We start from the raw sequence: 17709 nt of genomic DNA on the forward strand, positions 1-17709 counted from the left end.
GTGCATGCTGTAGTTTGATCTGTTGATTACACTGTGTGTTCGTATGCGATTTCTTGAAGAGGTCCGTCAAACTAAAAATTCAGTTGAATATTTAACAATGTTACTAAATTATTACATTAGACATTGTTAAATTATTTAAAAGGTCATACTTTACAATAAAAACTATGAATAACTTACTTCTACAGCAGTTTTTTAAATTATTTACTTACATTATTGCAATCAAAAATTGTTAACATTTGATTTTAATTTAATAGAGACAATGACCTATTAATTTATAGCTATTCAATATATATTTTGAATAGATTATTGTTTATATTACATTAAAATATTTGTTTAGGTAAATGGCTAATATTATAATTATTATGTTTATTTATCTCTTAATAAAAAATAATGTAAAATTATTTATTTATTGAACAATTAAATATAGTTAATTATAATTATAATTATTAAATATAGTTAATTATATGTAGTCGTTTTACAAGTTTTGATTACATCTTTACATTAAATAGTTTATTTCAGTATTAAGTTATATATAATTAAAAAATTATATATGTATATAAAATGTATATAATGTATGATGTATTACATTAAAATATATAATAAACACAAAATTTCAATTAATATTTTTTATAAAATTATATACATGTATAAAATATAAAATGTTTAATGTATATTATAATACTGATTTGCATTTGAATATATAACAAACATACTATTTATATATTTATATATATTTTTATATATACTATTTATATATTTATATATATTTTATATATATTTAAAATATCTTATATATATTAAATATAAAATGTATAATATATAAAATGTATAATATATATATATATATATATATATATATATATATATATATATATATATATATATATATATATATATATATATTAAATATCTTTCATATTAGAATATCTAATATATCATTGTAATAAATATATGCTATTATATTATATTTAATATGGATATATATATATATATATATATATATATATATATATATATATATATATATATATATATATATATATATATATATATATATATATATATATATATATATATATATATATATATATATATATATATATATATATATATATATATATATATATATATATGAAACTATGTATATAACTATTTATATATGATAATATACACAATATTGTCTTGATTAATGATGCATGGACCCCCTGTTGAAGACCTTTATAGTGACGAGTAATAATACATCTGGTTGAATTGTTTATTTAAATTTGAAAGAACCGTATTAATGGTTATGCAAAGAATTGTTCCACACTGATGGACTCTACTGTGACTTTTAGAAGGTTAATCAAGCCGCTGACCCATGAGAAACGCTCGCGTGCCACAAGAGCTCTCGCGGAAACCTATGGAAACAACCTTCCAGTTCTCTCCTCTGCAGCGTCTCTCAAGATGAATTTCTAACAGTGCAGGGATGGTGCGGACCCTTAAAAGCCGAGTACGGGTTGGAAGACGACTGCCATGTAGAGGATAATGGTTTTGATGACCTTCCAGGGGATGATGGACAGAATATGAATGAGGTTTGGAATTGAGGGGCTGGTCTTTGAAGGTTAAAGGCAGGTGATTGGCACAAAGATAATAACCAGTGCTGTTTTGTGGCATGCCGAGGAAAAACAAGGGGAAACGAGAAAGCGGATGACAGGAATCTTACCTCCCGTTGCTCATCAAGCCTCCATCAACACGCTGGAACGTCACTGGGGTCAGAAAGAGGGTAGAAACAGAGAGAGAGAGAGAGAGAAAGAGACTGAGTCATCGTAACATCATAATCGCATAGCAAAAATTAAATCTCTTATGCATCTTTCTGGTTCTAATTAATGGTTTTTAAACATGATTCCAGACTGACAGGTTAAAGGAACTGTATGTAAGAAATGTATTTCAATTAATAATAAAAAGGCCCTGATATGTCACTAGACATTAAGAAATCATGTTAATTTTCAAATACTTATATCCTGACAACAATAGTCCGGCTAGGATATTAAAAGATATTTAAAAGTTGTTGTTGCAGCCCTCAAATGATTGTTGATGTTGACATGTTGTGTTTTTGGCCTGAAGCTCCACCCTCCACCTATCGACCAATCACAAAGTCAGTAGTGTTTGGGCATCCGGGTTGCCAGATCTGCTCTGATCTGCTCCACAGCTGCAGCTACAAACGTTCCTGCTGGATCGTGCTGCCTATCTAGCAACGTTGATTGCACTACCAGTTTTGGCCACAATCTTACATACACTTCCTTTAAAAACCGGGAACTGATTAAGAATTATAAAGTCTATGTATGCATGTGTGTGCAACTGTGCATATACACCGTGTCTTTATAATCTGACAAGTGACTGAATTGCTGAGAGCACACACACACCACATTAACATACACAATGAATTTGAATGCATCTCTAAAAACTTTATTTCCATAATTGTGTCTTCATATTCTTGCCAAAAGAAAGCAAGTGAAAAAAAAGTGCAAAAAGGAAGACAGGATGGATGGATGACTGATGAAAACGAGACTAAAACAGGTGTATTTATTTAGTAAGCACTCATTTTTAAAAACGCTGTTGAACTCAAAGTGCCTTGCTCAAGTGCACAAAAGCATGTTTTTGTGGAGTCAATTAAAGTCACTGGGGGTGCAAAACAACGTTTGAATCGTAACGTATGGGGGAAAATAACAACAGCAACAACACTAAAGCATTTTTAACACTTATTTAACAAAAATCACATTAACTAATCCACAGTGACTGTTCTGTTTAGACACCCTGCAGAGAATCCGAGGCCAAGTTCACACAGCAGCAGAATACGGTTGTCAATCATGTATCTGAGTCCTCAATACGGCTAAGTTCACACACACGGGAGTGACAACCGCATTCTATAACCGAACTTGCAACCGTACATTTTCAGGACTCGCAACCACATGCTCGGAAAACCAGTGCTGTGTGAACGGAAGCGCACCGGACAACTAGTTGCCTGTCGCGTCAGACAGTGTGTCGCAGGTTCAGTAACTTACAGCGACAGCAAGAAAGAAGCTGTGTGTCATCTGAAGGTTTTCCCCACTAGAATTACTCCTGTCAGTTTTGTGTTCTACGTGTGACTCAAATACTCCTCTCTCCACCCAGATATAAAAGCTGCTGTCCGTTAATGAAGATTTGACGGACAAACTCACAGCTCAATTGGAATGCTGTTGTGTCAAAAGTGATGAGGCTTTTCAGTTTTATGGACACTGTCTCTATGTTTACTGATAAGAGAATATGGGCTTGTCTCCTGTTGCACGTTCACACAGACATTATTCAAGACACTACAGTAAGTTGCTGTATGAATAGGACATGTCGAGACTCACGCCTGCAAGTAAGTACGGTTGTCAATCCCAAATACTGACAGAGTGAACACAGTCAGTCAGACTGAAATCGGGGACGGTTAATAATCCATCACCTCTTCTGACAAACAGACAGTCCAAACATTACATTTGATGAACACAAGGTCCGTCTCTCATCTGTGCCTGCTGTTTGTTGAGTTTATTTGCATTCATGGCTAATTCCAGAATTTGGCATTTGAGTAAATTGAGAACAAACACTAAAGGTATTTTCTCTCCCCAAGGGACTCGTTTTATGTGGCACTGTGTGTGTGCGCGGGTCTGTTAAGTGCCTATCTACAATAGGACACATTGCTGGTGCTTTGATGTGGCCCGTAGACTGGCGCTGGTCTCGGCTTTAGGCTGAGCTCCAGATAAGCACTCTCTCCAATATGAAAACTGATTACTCCTCTTTAATAAGCATTTACTGCGGCACGACAAAATCGCCCGTATAAAAATTCCATCAAATCCTTCCTTCTCGCCCGAGCACAGCTTGATTTAGCCTTGCGGCGATGGCGGGTTTAAAGGGGGAAAGTGTGTGTTTGTGTGAACAGGTGTATTCGGATTGTGCTTTTTTTACCATCCTCAACACCCTCCGGCCTCAATTAAACATAAAACTGCATGCCATATCTTTTCAGAACAAAGATGCTTTGATGAAAACGTGCCATCCTTTAAGAATCGGCCGTCTTTCTTTGTTCTATAACCTTTGAAATGTTCACATGATTTGCAGTGAACCGTGATAATGAGACGAAGACAATTTGGCTGCAGGAAACAAGAATAAAATAAAGATTCAGACTCAGTGCAAGAAGCTGCCCTCGCCAGCACGGGCCGCTGCCTCTGCGAGCATCACGCACATGGGGTCTGGCGTATCGGTAATGCGTCTGAATGCTACACTTATCTGCTCGGCACATAGGCGCTTGGAAACCAAGTAGGATGCGGTCCCCTGGGAGCTGGAAACCTTGAAGCCCACTGAAGCAGGGTGAGGAGAGACCACTGGAGTGCATTAAAACGAAGACAGGGGATATCGAGGCCATAAGACTTGGACACCTGACTGCTACGGTCTTATCTTCCTGGGGAAAAGTGAAGTGCAGCAGTGTCCACTTTTGCAGGGAGACTGATTTCATCGGTAATGAAGTTTGGAGCGAAACCCTCCTACAAGATAAAAGCACACCTCAATCCGCACACAATCCCCGAGAGATGTGGAGGGAACCTGGACTAGCTGAGTGATTTTTTTTTTTGTGTGTGTTATCAATTCACAGTGTGATTGTGGCTGACCATGTGACTGTATCAGGTCATCACTGGTTAACCTCTGTAGGCCTGCGAATCTCCTATATTTCACGATACTTGCGGACAAACCAACCATTGAATTACAAACGTTTCTCTGCTATTGTGAACATAAAGTGGAAAATCAATGGCAATATTTCAGAATGGGATGATATTTGATAGACAGATAATCATGAGATCAGTAGCAAGACTGCTATGTTCAGTCAAACTATTTTCTGAAGTATATAGTAAGGATACTATATTTGCTAAAAGGTACACAATATCCCACAATGCAATCCACCCAACATGACTTTCCAGTTAACCATAAGTAACTTCAACTATATATTTTTGGCAAATAATAATAATAATAATAATAATAATAATAATAATAATAATAATAATAATAATAATAATAATAATAATAATAATAATAATAATAATAAAAATAAAAATAATAATAATAATATATGTATGGAGGTGGGATATAGGTAAAGTTAGGGACAGGTGTGGTGGTATGGGTAAGTTTAAGGGTAAAGATAGGGACAGGTGTGGTGGTATGGGTAAGTTTAAGGGTAAAGTTAGGGACAGGTGTGGAGGTATGGGTAAGTTTAAGGGTAAAGTTAGGGACTGGTGTGGTGGTATGGGTAAGTTTAAGGGTAAAGTTAGGGACAGGTGTGGTGGTATGGGTAAGTTTAAGGGTAAAGTTAGGGACAGGTGTGGTGGTATGGGTAAGTTTAAGGGTAAAGTTAGGGACAGGTGTGGTGGTATGGGTAAGTTTAAGGGTAAAGTTAGGGACAGGTGTGGTGGTATGGGTAAGTTTAAGGGTAAAGTTAGGGACTGGTGTGGTGGTATGGGTAAGTTTAAGGGTAAAGTTAGGGACAGGTGTGGTGGTATGGGTAAGTTTAAGGGTAAAGTTAGGGACAGGTGTGGTGGTATGGGTAAGTTTAAGGGTAAAGTTAGGGACTGGTGTGGTGGTATGGGTAAGTTTAAGGGTAAAGTTAGGGACAGGTGTGGTGGTATGGGTAAGTTTAAGGGTAAAGTTAGGGACAGGTGTGGAGGTATGGGTAAGTTTAAGGGTAAAGTTAGGGACAGGTGTGGTGGTATGGGTAAGTTTAAGGGTAAAGTTAGATACAGGTGTGGTGGTATGGGTAAGTTTAAGGGTAAAGTTAGAGACAGGTGTGGTGGTATGGGTAAGTTTAAGGGTAAAGTTAGGGACAGGTGTGGTGGTATGGGTAAGTTTAAGGGTGAAGTTAGGGACAGGTGTGGCGGTATGGGTAAGTTTAAGGGTAAAGTTAGGGACAGGTGTGGTGGTATGGGTAAGTTTAAGGGTAAAGTTAGGGACAGGTGTGGTGGTATGGGTAAGTTTAAGGGTAAAGTTAGAGACAGGTGTGGTGGTATGGGTAAGTTTAAGGGTAAAGTTAGGGACAGGTGTGGTGGTATGGGTAAGTTTAAGGGTGAAGTTAGGGACAGGTGTGGCGGTATGGGTAAGTTTAAGGGTAAAGTTAGGGACAGGTGTGGCGGTATGGGTAAGTTTAAGGGTAAAGTTAGGGACAGGTGTGGTGGTATGGGTAAGTTTAAGGGTAAAGTTAGGGACAGGTGTGGCAGTGTGGGTAAGTTTAAGGGTAAAGTTAGGGACTGGTGTGGCGGTATGGGTAAGTTTAAGGGTAAAGTTAGAGACAGGTGTGGTGGTATGGGTAAGTTTAAGGGTAAAGTTAGGGACAGGTGTGGCGGTATGGGTAAGTTTAAGGGTAAAGTTAGGGACTGGTGTGGTGGTGTGGGTAAGTTTAAGGGTAAAGTTAGGGACAGGTGTGGCGGTATGGGTAAGTTTAAGGGTAAAGTTAGAGACAGGTGTGGTGGTATGGGTAAGTTTAAGGGTAAAGTTAGGGACAGGTGTGGCGGTATGGATAAGTTTAAGGGTAAAGTTAGGGACAGGTGTGGCGGTATGGGTAAGTTTAAGGGTAAAGTTAGGGACAGGTGTGGCGGTATGGGTAAGTCTAAGGGTAAAGTTAGGGACTGGTGTGGTGGTGTGGGTAAGTTTAAGGGTAAAGTTAGGGACTGGTGTGGTGGTGTGGGTAAGTTTAAGGGTAAAGTTAGGGACAGGTGTGGTGGTATGGGTAAGTTTAAGGTTAAAGTTAGGGACAGGTGTGGTGGTGTGGGTAAGTTTAAGGGTAAAGTTAGGGACAGGTGTGGTGGTATGGGTAAGTTTAAGGGTAAGGTTAGGGACAGGTGTGGTGGTATGGGTAAGTTTAAGGGTAAAGTTAGGGACAGGTGTGGTGGTATGGGTAAGTTTAAGGGTAAAGTTAGGGACTGGTGTGGTGGTGTGGGTAAGTTTAAGGGTAAAGTTAGGGACAGGTGTGGTGGTATGGGTAAGTTTAAGGGTAAAGTTAGGGACTGGTGTGGTGGTGTGGGTAAGTTTAAGGGTAAAGTTAGGGACTGGTGTGGTGGTGTGGGTAAGTTTAAGGGTGGGGTTAGGTGTAAGGGAAGTGTCAGTGTAATTATAAATGTAGCTACAGAAATTAATAACATATGTAATTACATTCAGGTAATTTTTAAAATGTAAGTACAATATGAAACCGTGTATGTACACACTAAATGCATTGTATCAAATGATTCATTTAAATGTTATTACATAGTAAGGCCACCTAATATAAAGTGGGTCCCAGTATTCAGTAAGCAAGTAAGCAAGCTGTGTCTATGATATCTATATTGTTTAAAACAGAAAATATGTAAGGATATATCACTGGAGGGAACACCTTGTATGGCGAGAACAATTGAATCCCACATGTAAGTTTGTTCAAGCGGTTAATAACAAAGAGATGAATGAATCAAAGAACGGAGAACTCGGGTAGAGAACAAAAACTCTTCACAACACCTGAACAAACAAAAAGCCAGAAAGAGAGAATAGGACAATAAAAGGAGGATAAAGTTGAGATGGAAAACCCAGCACAGGTGACCACTGAAAAAAATTACCTGAAGAAAAGGACAAAGAAACACATATGGAGAACTGCAGGATCTTGCAGCCCACAGATCGTCCATCTGACTCTGTTAGCACAGTTTAGAAAGACTTTTTACAAAATAGGGTCACAGTTTATACATAGCCAACAAATCTGTGTTCACTTTTTGCATTTTATCTTACATATATGTGCAATTTTTGGATGACCAAAAAAACATTTTTTTTTTTTTTTTTTTTTTTTGATTTTGAAACCCCTGAAACTTTTTCTATAACAGCCAGATGTTAAATTACTCCCCATATTGTGCTGACAAAGTCAGGTGGGCATCATCTGAAGACTTAAACTTGAATCGTGGGAAGGGTTGAATACTCGACAGTGCAAATTAAAATAAGAGAAATGCAGGAAGAAGTAATGGGGGTTTCGAAAAGACGGGACAAATGAACAGTACCTGCAGGGGTGAAGGTGAACGACTGAACTGCAAAAACAAGAAGACAGAGAAGAGTGTGTGTTAAAAAGCCTGCCGTGCTCAGCCGGGCTTTGGGAGGTTTGTGTGTTTCTGTGCATGATTATTTGCATGCATATTGGAGTGTGTTTGGAGGTTTGCGTCATGCCATCAGAGTGACGGCAGCAAGACAGCAGCCAAAGGAATGAGACAGGCAGTCTAACACAGAAGACACAAAAACAAATAATAATAATAATAATAATAATAATAATAATAATAATAATAATAATAATAATAATAAAAGACTGTGTTTCAGTGGTGGCTGGTGCTTTTCAAGAGTGGGAAAATTTGTGTTATTTTAAACTTACCTATTAAAAATAATATAGAACTTTACCTTTACCATAATATAAATACTATAATAAATAACACATATCACTGTTTGAATTATTAGCTATTGGCTACAAAGTCCCACCCATCTGAGAGCTTGACCAATCACTGTGTAGTACCAATAGCTGAATATGCCAAATCACCAATTTTCTAATGCAAACAGGAGCCCAGAATGACACTTTAAAGGTGCAGTGTGTAGTTTTTTTATGAGGATCTATTGACATAAATGCAATATAATATACATAACTATGTTTAAGTGGTGAATAAAGAACTTAAATAATGAACCATCATGTGTTTATTACCTTAGAATGAGCCATTTCTATCTTCATACACTTTGGGTTCCTTTACAGTGAAGTCGCCATTTTGCGCCGCCATTTTTCTACAGTAGTCCTAAACAGACAAACTTCTCTACAGAGCGCTAGCTACTCTCTGCTGTCTCAGACGACGTCTTTGTCCTGTGTCAGCCACCGTAGCTTCTCTATGTGCTTTGAAAGGGAGAAGTGAGCGGTGGATGGCTGTAATTCACAACCTCACCACTAAAATTTACACAGTGCACCTTTAAAACCTCTCGGCCAATGAACATCACGCTTTGAACCATTAAAATAATATTGTTATCTGCCATAGAGCACTTCAATTGGGCTCAATAAGCCATTGTTTTAAAACATTGAAATACACCAAGAGTGATATGTAATACACATAGGAATTATTTGTATCTAAATTAACATGTGACTTCTGCATTTACTAAATTCTATAAGAAGTAGCGCTTTTTCATTCCATCTGAAAACAATCGCCACTGTGTATTAGTGTAGCTGCAAGCGGATGATCTCTACCTGCGTAATTGCTGAGACCCTTTCTCTTCTTTCTCCTCCAGTAGAGCCAGATGCTGAAGCCCATCAGAATGACCCAGCAGGCCCCTCCAATGCCCGCGATGAAGGCGGGCTGCTTTACCACGTCCGTGATCTGCTCCGTGATGCTGTTATTCCTGCTCATGATCACATCCCGGAAGTCTTTACCTACATGAATAAACAGAAAACCGCTATTTAGTAAACTGAAAATTGTGGGTGACTTTCTAAATTAGTTTAATAGCACGAAAAATAAAACAACACTTGTGCTCCAGCGAACATCAGCACAGGATTTAATCAACTCAACTAGAGCGTTAAAAGCTCATCACCTTGATCTTTAGCGTTACTTCAGTGAGCAGATGGTGAAAAACTGAAGAAAAATAAGTATGAATAATACAAATGTTGTGTAAATAACAAAAAACTGTATTTACAGCACATGTATTGCAAAATTATTTCAGTATTAATTGAAAATAATATAGGTTGAGATATATAGGTGACATTGAGATATATAGTTTTTTATCCATCAAGATTTGATTGGATGGAATCATGAATATTATTGGTTAATATTACTTAGAATTAATTTTTGAGGCAGAGAAAGTTAATTAAATACATAGATTTTTTATTTTTCTTTTGAAGTGATATGCATTGATGAAACATTCACAATAAAACTAAACTCTAAAACATGCTGGGTCGTTTCAACTCAAATGTGGGTCAAATATGGACAAACCTATCCATTGGGTTACATTTTAAAATAAAATAACGGTTGAGTTTGTCCATTTGGGTTAAAACAACCAAGCATTTTTTAGAGTGTCTAGATATTTAGGGTATGTTTACATGACAATGATGTACACAAAAACGTTACATTCTTCCTTAGCATTTTTGAAAAGTTTTGTGTACAGACAACATTGTCAAATCTTTGGCGGAAACAGCTAAAAGCGCTGTACTATTTGTGCCAGGCCAGCAGATGGCGATGCCATTTTGCAAAGAAACACTGCGCGACCACAGACTTAAAGGACAACTCCGGCGAATTTTTGAGTTTATCTTGATCGTTATATCTTTGTGAGTACAGTCTATTGAAAAAAAAAAAACGAACCTGATTGGTGCTTGCAACACGGAATTATTACAGTTAATGCCCAGAGCCCCCCCTTAGCTAAAACGGCAGCTTTGGGGGCATTCAAGTAAAGGGTGTCTTTGTGCCTCTTAACAGACACAAAATGCAATTAAAATGTCCGTCCAACATGAACAGGTCCCTTACATGACAACGAGATGCGTTTAGCCACTTAGCCATTGTTAAAATTCACCTGTTTTAGACGGCTAGCTGTGTCTCGCGCTGAAGTGCCGTGGGAACGCAGCGGTAGCCGGAAAAGAAGGCAGATCCAGTTGGGAAGAGCGTCGGGTGTATAAAGCTTTATAATTGTATTACTGGATATCTTTCCTCAAGCCGGGTGTGCCCAAATGGAAGGATAAATACAGTTTACATTACACCTCCACAGTGGCTGCACCCGTCTTTACCCACCGAATGGCATTTTTATTCAACTGGCCCGGCTGTGTTGTGTCTGTGTAAGTTATCAAGTGTTCGCTGCAAATTTTCACAATTCGGAAAGGCACAAACGCGAACCATTTCTTCTTCACTCGTGAGCCCGATAGGATCATCACTCTAGTGATGCCCGGCCATGAACGAATCGTTCTTTTTAACTGGTTCTTTTTAGTGAACCAGGCAACCAGTTCACCAAATCGGACTGAATCGTTCGCGTCTCAAATCAGCGCTGATCGCACAAGTTACTTTAGTTACTCACTTTCTGACATGAGTGACAGTCCCTCCGAATAGAAATAAACTAATGTCTTGAATTTTATGTTGTAACTCCAACCGTTCTCTAAACTGAGTCATGTTTTGCTGAGAGATCTGATGAACTCATGAGCCGCTGATACTGAGCACACGCGTGTAACTGAACGAGCAGCGGTCCACGGATGAGCAGGACAGAATCAAAAACAGTTTCTATCGGACACGTTCAATACTGAGAACCGGCGAGCCGATGAGCAGAGCCTCTTCATACACACAACGCTCTTCTCAACTGGAGTATTTTCCAGCTACAACGGTGTTCCCACGGGACTTCAGCGCGAGACACAGCTAGCCGGCTAAAACAGGTGAATTTTAACAATGGCTATAAGTGGCTAAACGCATCTCGTTGTCATGTAAGGGACCTGTTCATGTTGGACGGACATTTTAATTGCATTTTGTGTCTGTTAAGAGGCACAAAGAAACCCTTTACGTCTATGTCCCCAAAGCTGCCGTTTTAGCTGAGGGGGGCTCTGGGCACTAACTGTAATAACTCCGCGTTGCAAGCACCAATCCAGCTCGTTTTTTTCTTTTCTATAGACTGGACTCACAAAGATATAACCATCAAGATAAACTTAAACATTCGCCGGAGTTGTCCTTTAACACGTAATATGCATGCACATGACGTCACTTTCACAAATCCACTTTTTTGGATTACAGACAATAACATTCTCGTTTTAAAAAAAAACGAGCACTTTAAAACCCATTTTCAAAAGTTTGTGTTTTCAGGCCCCCAAAACACTGTTGTCCTGTAAATGAACGGCCAAAACATATAAAAGGTTTTCAGTTTAGAGTTGAAAACGGAGTCTTGTAAATGGCCCCTAAGTTCATTTTCATTTAAAGGGCCGCTTTACTTCAAAAGACGCTAGGACACACGCATACACACAAACTGCAGTGTTGATAAATAGTCTATCAGCCCCTGGCTGTGCGTGAAGATGGATAGTGAGCTTGACATTTGGGAATAAGGGCATGTCACCGACCAAATCATCACTTATGGGTCAAACCAGTCACAACCTGCTACAATTCACATAACTCACACTGTAAACACCCAAAGCAAAGAAAAAAAACCCTGCAGCCCTGACTGTAAGATTTAATTTTGATTTTGGTGACCCCACTCAAACCCATCCCATGAATAGTGAGCTTCTAAGATATTTCTGACAAGGCAGATGCAGTTTGACAGTAAGTGTTATCAAAAACAAAAGATGTGTCGTACCAATAATAATGGTTTGTGCTTCGCTCTTCAGCCCGACCCCAGCGCTGGTGCAGGCGGCCACCTCCACCCGATACTGGACCCCCGCCTGCAGACCCCCCACCACCACTGAACGGATGGCTGCGTCCACTGTCTTATTTACATGGAAACGGGTCTCGTTCCCTAAACACCAAATCTGAGAAAGAGAGGGAAAATAGCAAATTGTCTGTAAAAGTCAATTTTTAATGATTGGGCTTCATTAACGAACATGATTTTTTTGTGCAAATTACTCGTAAAGCAATTCTTATGTAAATCGGTGCATTCAATTGAGTACGGCAATTTATGTACAAAGGGATTTACAGACAATTTATACAGAAAATCGTTCTGCTTGTTTCATAAATGAGGCCCGTTTTGAACTAGTCATCCATTGGGCACTTTTATCCAAAACAATTTATTTATTGAGTTCAATCACCTTGAAACTACCTGAGATTATATTAAATCTGCAGGAAGAATGTAAAATGCTCCATGTGGGACTTGAACTTAAAACTTTCAATGTCTAATGCAAATAATATAATATAATATAATATAATATAATATAATATAATATAATATAATATAATATAATATAATATAATATAATATAATATAATATAATATAATATAATATAATATAATATAATATAATATAATAAATATATGCTTTTCACTAAATATAGAGCACAAGTAGATTCAAATTTTTCCTGAATATGGTGAATATGAAATATTGTGGAATTTAGCAACATTACATGGTCACACGTTTTTTGTTGTTTCATTATAATAATACAATATAGCATAATATAATATAACATATATAACATATATAACATAACATAACATAACATAACATAACATAACATAACATAACATAACATAACATAACATAACATAACATAACATAACATAACATAACATAACATAACATAACATAACATAACATAACATAACATAACATAACATAACAACATATAATTCTCAAAATTGAAGTTTATTTGGATTTTTGTCTTAATAGTTCTCAAAAGTTATTAAAATACTTTATAATTGCACGGAAAATGCACATTCATTTTCTTTAATACAACAAATAAAAAATGCTGATATATATATATACCATATATTCCTGGATGATGCCGTTCTGATGTTCTGCAGGAGGAGGGTCCCAGGAGATGCTGATAGAGGTACTGTTCTGACTGCCCACCGTGAGAACCGTCACCTGCTGAGGAGGAGCACTGGGCGCTGGGATACCGGGGGAGAAACAGCAAGACAGAGACTTTTACTTCACTGGCTTTCATGATGTTCTTGTACACTATTGCCATCCTGGACTTTCCAGAAAAGAATCGAGGCTCCTTTCAGCCTTGCTCTAGTGACACCATTTGTTGTTTGGCAAGGATTTCAGTACATCACTCAACACTCATGCTCCGACACACTCTCATTCTGTCTCCTCTGAAAGACTCTGTTGTAAGTCATTGCGTTAGCATTAGGAAAGTCAATGTGTGTGTTGAGCTTTAGAACGTAAGGCAGGTGGCCACGGGTGCAAGAGTTCATTAGATGGGGATTTTCTTCAGCCTGGCACTGCTGCTCCTTCACATTTCACTATGATTTCATATCCTGTCCCTGCAAAGAGGGATTTACAAAAAAAAAAATACATTTGCTGAGAGACAATGAGATGGTGAGCCAGCCCAAACTACTCTGCTTTCTTAGCAAATCGCTCTGACAGGCATGTAGGTCGCTCAGCTCGGGGAGGAATGCGAAGAACGGAGGGACTTTTGGAGAGCTGGATGAGGAAGAGTAATGAAGCGCTGGGTAAACATATTGACATGGATACATCGATTGAAGGAGGCCAGTTGCGAATCAAAGATGCTGTTTTGTCCTTGGCAGAAAAGCGCAGAGACCCCGGTCCTCTGTTTTATTAACCCCATCAGGGCCACTCCGACAGGAAACACGGGAAGGCAATGAAATAAATAATAGAGGTCTGTCGTGGAGAATAACATTTTTATAAAAATGTTTTTCTCATTTCTGTGGCAACCCGAGGTGCGGCGACACAGCAGAATACTGACAGCTCAATTACGGTAAACTCCGCTCGCTCGCACTCTTTTCCATCCTTGCTCTCTGACCCTCACATAAATGGCACATATCCCAAAGCTACACCCATCCCTTAGACGGGGTGGCCCATTTTAACCCCCAAAAGGCCTGACAGGACAGACGGCAGCTCGTCTTTATCAGACATCTGCAGCTAAAGCGTAGGTTACAAAATCCCTCCCATAACAATGCAGCCAATGTCATTTTAAGGTAATAATGCCACAAATCGTTGAGGAGCTTATCATTATGCACATTTGGAAATTCACATTTTCTTAATACTGAAATATAATCTAATATAATTAATCGATTTTAATCGATTTTAAAGAAAAATATAATGTGTACATAATATAATATCTGCAAGTTTTATTTTTATATCATTTAATATTTTCCTCTTTATTCTGTAAGTATTACAGAAATTAGGTCATAATTGCACATATGGAAATTAACTTTTTTATTATGAAAAATTATTGTTTTTAATACTAAAAATATACTTAATTTATATAATAATTGATGATATAATATAATTCATTATCATGCTTTTTATCAGAGTGGAAGCAGATCATTTTTTCACTTAAAACTATAAATATTACAATAGTAAAGTCATTGTTGCACATTTTGAAATTCACAATCTTCTTCTACAATACTAGAATAAAAAATAATGCAAAAAAATGTATACTATAAAATAACTAATATAATATAACATAAATAATTTATATAATATAATTAATATATTTTAATTTACTACAAAATAATACAATATTTTTTCATTGATTTAATTAAGAGTGCAAGCAGATTTTGATTTTTTTCCCTCTATACTGCACATTTTACAGGGATTAGTTATGCCATAAACTGACAGAAAATAATTTTTCCTCTTTAATACTGGAAACAAAAAACAATAAGTTAACTCAGCACGTCGCAAGTGACAAAATCCCACCCATAACAATGCAGCCAATGTCATTCAAAGTTAATGCCGCAAATCATTTAGGAGCTTATCATTACGCACATTTGAGCCAAACAATACATATTTCTCATTTGGGGAGCGATGGCGCAGGCGATGCTAATAGCGCCATTAGCGCTGTGATGTATAGCCAGCGAAGATGTGACCTCTGTTTCACTGCCACTACAGTAGCCTGCAGGCGAAAGCAAGTGAAAAACACACACTGTGATGTTAAACCGAGCTAATGTTGAGACCCCGGGCGGGTGGCAGGGCTTTAGCTTACAGAATGTGAAGAAATGCTACATTGCTTTAGCGTGCCACTAATCAATGTGTGATAATGGCCCTCGGGGAAAAAAAGAAACTCCCATTGAGAAGCTGATTATTAACCATATAATGGATTAACAACACAGAGGGGTTTCTGAAAGGGCCTGTTTCACCGTTTCAACCTCTGTTTTCAAAAATAATGCAGATTATAATAAAGGACGTTTTTAAAGGAAGAGCTAAAGCAGCAGGTCATATTATAGCCTATAGGACATATGAAGTTCATTTTTAGGGGTTCATATGAAATGGATCATAAAACAATAACAGAATCATCTAACAGATGCTTTCCAAGTAATCCAAAACAATCTATAAATCTCGCTTTAATTGTACCATCTTTATCATTTCATTTACAAAACTTTTTGGATGACAATGGTCACAGATCCCAATTTACCAACAATTTATTGTGGTAACAATAACTGGTGGTTGGAGGATCTTTTGGTTTTGGTTAGTTAGCGTATTTGTAACATTTTTATGAGATAATTCTTGCAACCCTGCAAAATTCTGCACTTCAGCGGAAAGCGAAACCACTTCTACTTTTTTGGAAAAGACAAAGTGGGAGAGAAACGAAAAAGAGAAAAGAAATGGAAGTGGCGAGCTCCAGAGGGAAGCTATAATTGTGTAATCAGACAATGGCCAATAAATCATCCTCTTCTGTGACTCTGACAAACCTTCTCAACTACCACACAGTGGAAAACAAGAAACAAAAGAGGGCTATCGCAGCTCATGGGCCCCGTGATGCTCTTCTGCCGGGGGACCCCGTGTTTTGTCTTGCTCTGGTAATGGCGATGACATGCAGGTGTAGGGTGTGTGAAGGCAGTGCAGCGGGGCTTCAGGAGACAGAGCTGGTGTGTGTAGAGGAGATACGGCTCTCCGCGGACACTCTGGGTAACAAATGAGCCTGTCATTGAGCTCAGACTTTAATCAGCAAACCTTCTGTGCTCGCGTGAGTGTGTGTGAATTTATGTCTCGAGAGTTCCATATGCCGTTTAAACGATTCTCAAAAATGCATTTTTTTTTTACAAGATTTATGTGTGGTAGCAGCCATCCCTCACATCTGGGAAAACATCTCAAAGCATTGAGGTGAATCCTGGACATTGGTCAACTTTAAGTAACAACCTGACTGTCTCAGCCGTAACCCAAGACGATATGTCCTAGAAACCATTTTGGCAGGGTCCGAAAACTGGCCAAGCACCAAACTGAAAGTAAAAATTAGCAGCTGATGAGTGAAAATGTTTATATATATATATATATATATATATATATATATATATATATATATATATATATATATATATATATATATATATATATATATATATTATATATATATATATATATATATATATATATATATATATATATATATATATATATATATATATATATATATTTTATAAACTAATACCTATTAAATTATAGATAACGGAATTTAATTTACGCAAAATGTTCTAATTTTATAAATTATTATTTATTTTATTTTTTTAAGAAATTCTCTGCAAAAAATGTTGGACACTAGGTAAGAACAGGTAGTTGTCAGAGAAACAGAGATATCAGTGAATTGGTATGTTACTGGCTCAATGGCTGACAGAGTCTTTTTTTTTTGTCAGTTGGGAGTGATGGGGATTAGATCTAGTGAAATCCATGCTTATTTTAGTGTCCTGTCAGCCATACACACACTAACCGCAACACAGAAAGGTCAATTCCTTTGCCAAAACGATAGTGTCTTTTCGTCTGAGTCCCGTCAGGGATAGAGACAAGCTTACTTGCAGTGCTGTGGAAAGCAGGCCGGTATTGCTTACTACGGTATTTGTTACGACGTTGGCCTTAGGGTGGATTATGTATCACTGGGCCAAATTGCTGTGGACTTAAAGCAAGCTGGAAAGAATCAGCTAGAGATCCGACCTCAGGCCTTACGTCTGCATTTGTGTCTCTTAGTATCTGTGACCGGTATGTATCGGAAGAATAAGCCCTCGACAAATCAATTATAAAGCTCTGTAACTTGAAATTCAGAATAAAACGGCATTTATAAAAGAAACAGAATATTC

At 37.5% G+C, this 17709-nt stretch overlaps 1 protein-coding gene across 7 annotated transcripts in view; it reads right to left on the reverse strand.

Annotated features, from left to right (window-relative positions):
* The window catches only part of robo2 (roundabout, axon guidance receptor, homolog 2 (Drosophila)), a 606500-nt gene that overhangs the window by 35274 nt on the left and 553517 nt on the right, over positions 1–17709 (reverse strand). For all 7 annotated transcript variants that reach the window (XM_067450218.1, XM_067450216.1, XM_067450219.1 and 4 more), the window contains 5 exons: positions 13439–13563; positions 12319–12490; positions 9257–9439; positions 8046–8072; positions 1703–1745 (listed from right to left, as the gene is read on the reverse strand). In XM_067450218.1, the coding sequence (XP_067306319.1) occupies positions 1703–1745; positions 8046–8072; positions 9257–9439; positions 12319–12490; positions 13439–13563 (550 nt within the window). The remainder of the gene's footprint in view (positions 1–1702; positions 1746–8045; positions 8073–9256; positions 9440–12318; positions 12491–13438; positions 13564–17709) is intronic.

The sequence above is a fragment of the Pseudorasbora parva genome, chromosome 8, assembly GCF_024679245.1.
Source record: "Pseudorasbora parva isolate DD20220531a chromosome 8, ASM2467924v1, whole genome shotgun sequence".
Lineage (NCBI taxonomy): Eukaryota > Metazoa > Chordata > Actinopteri > Cypriniformes > Gobionidae > Pseudorasbora > Pseudorasbora parva.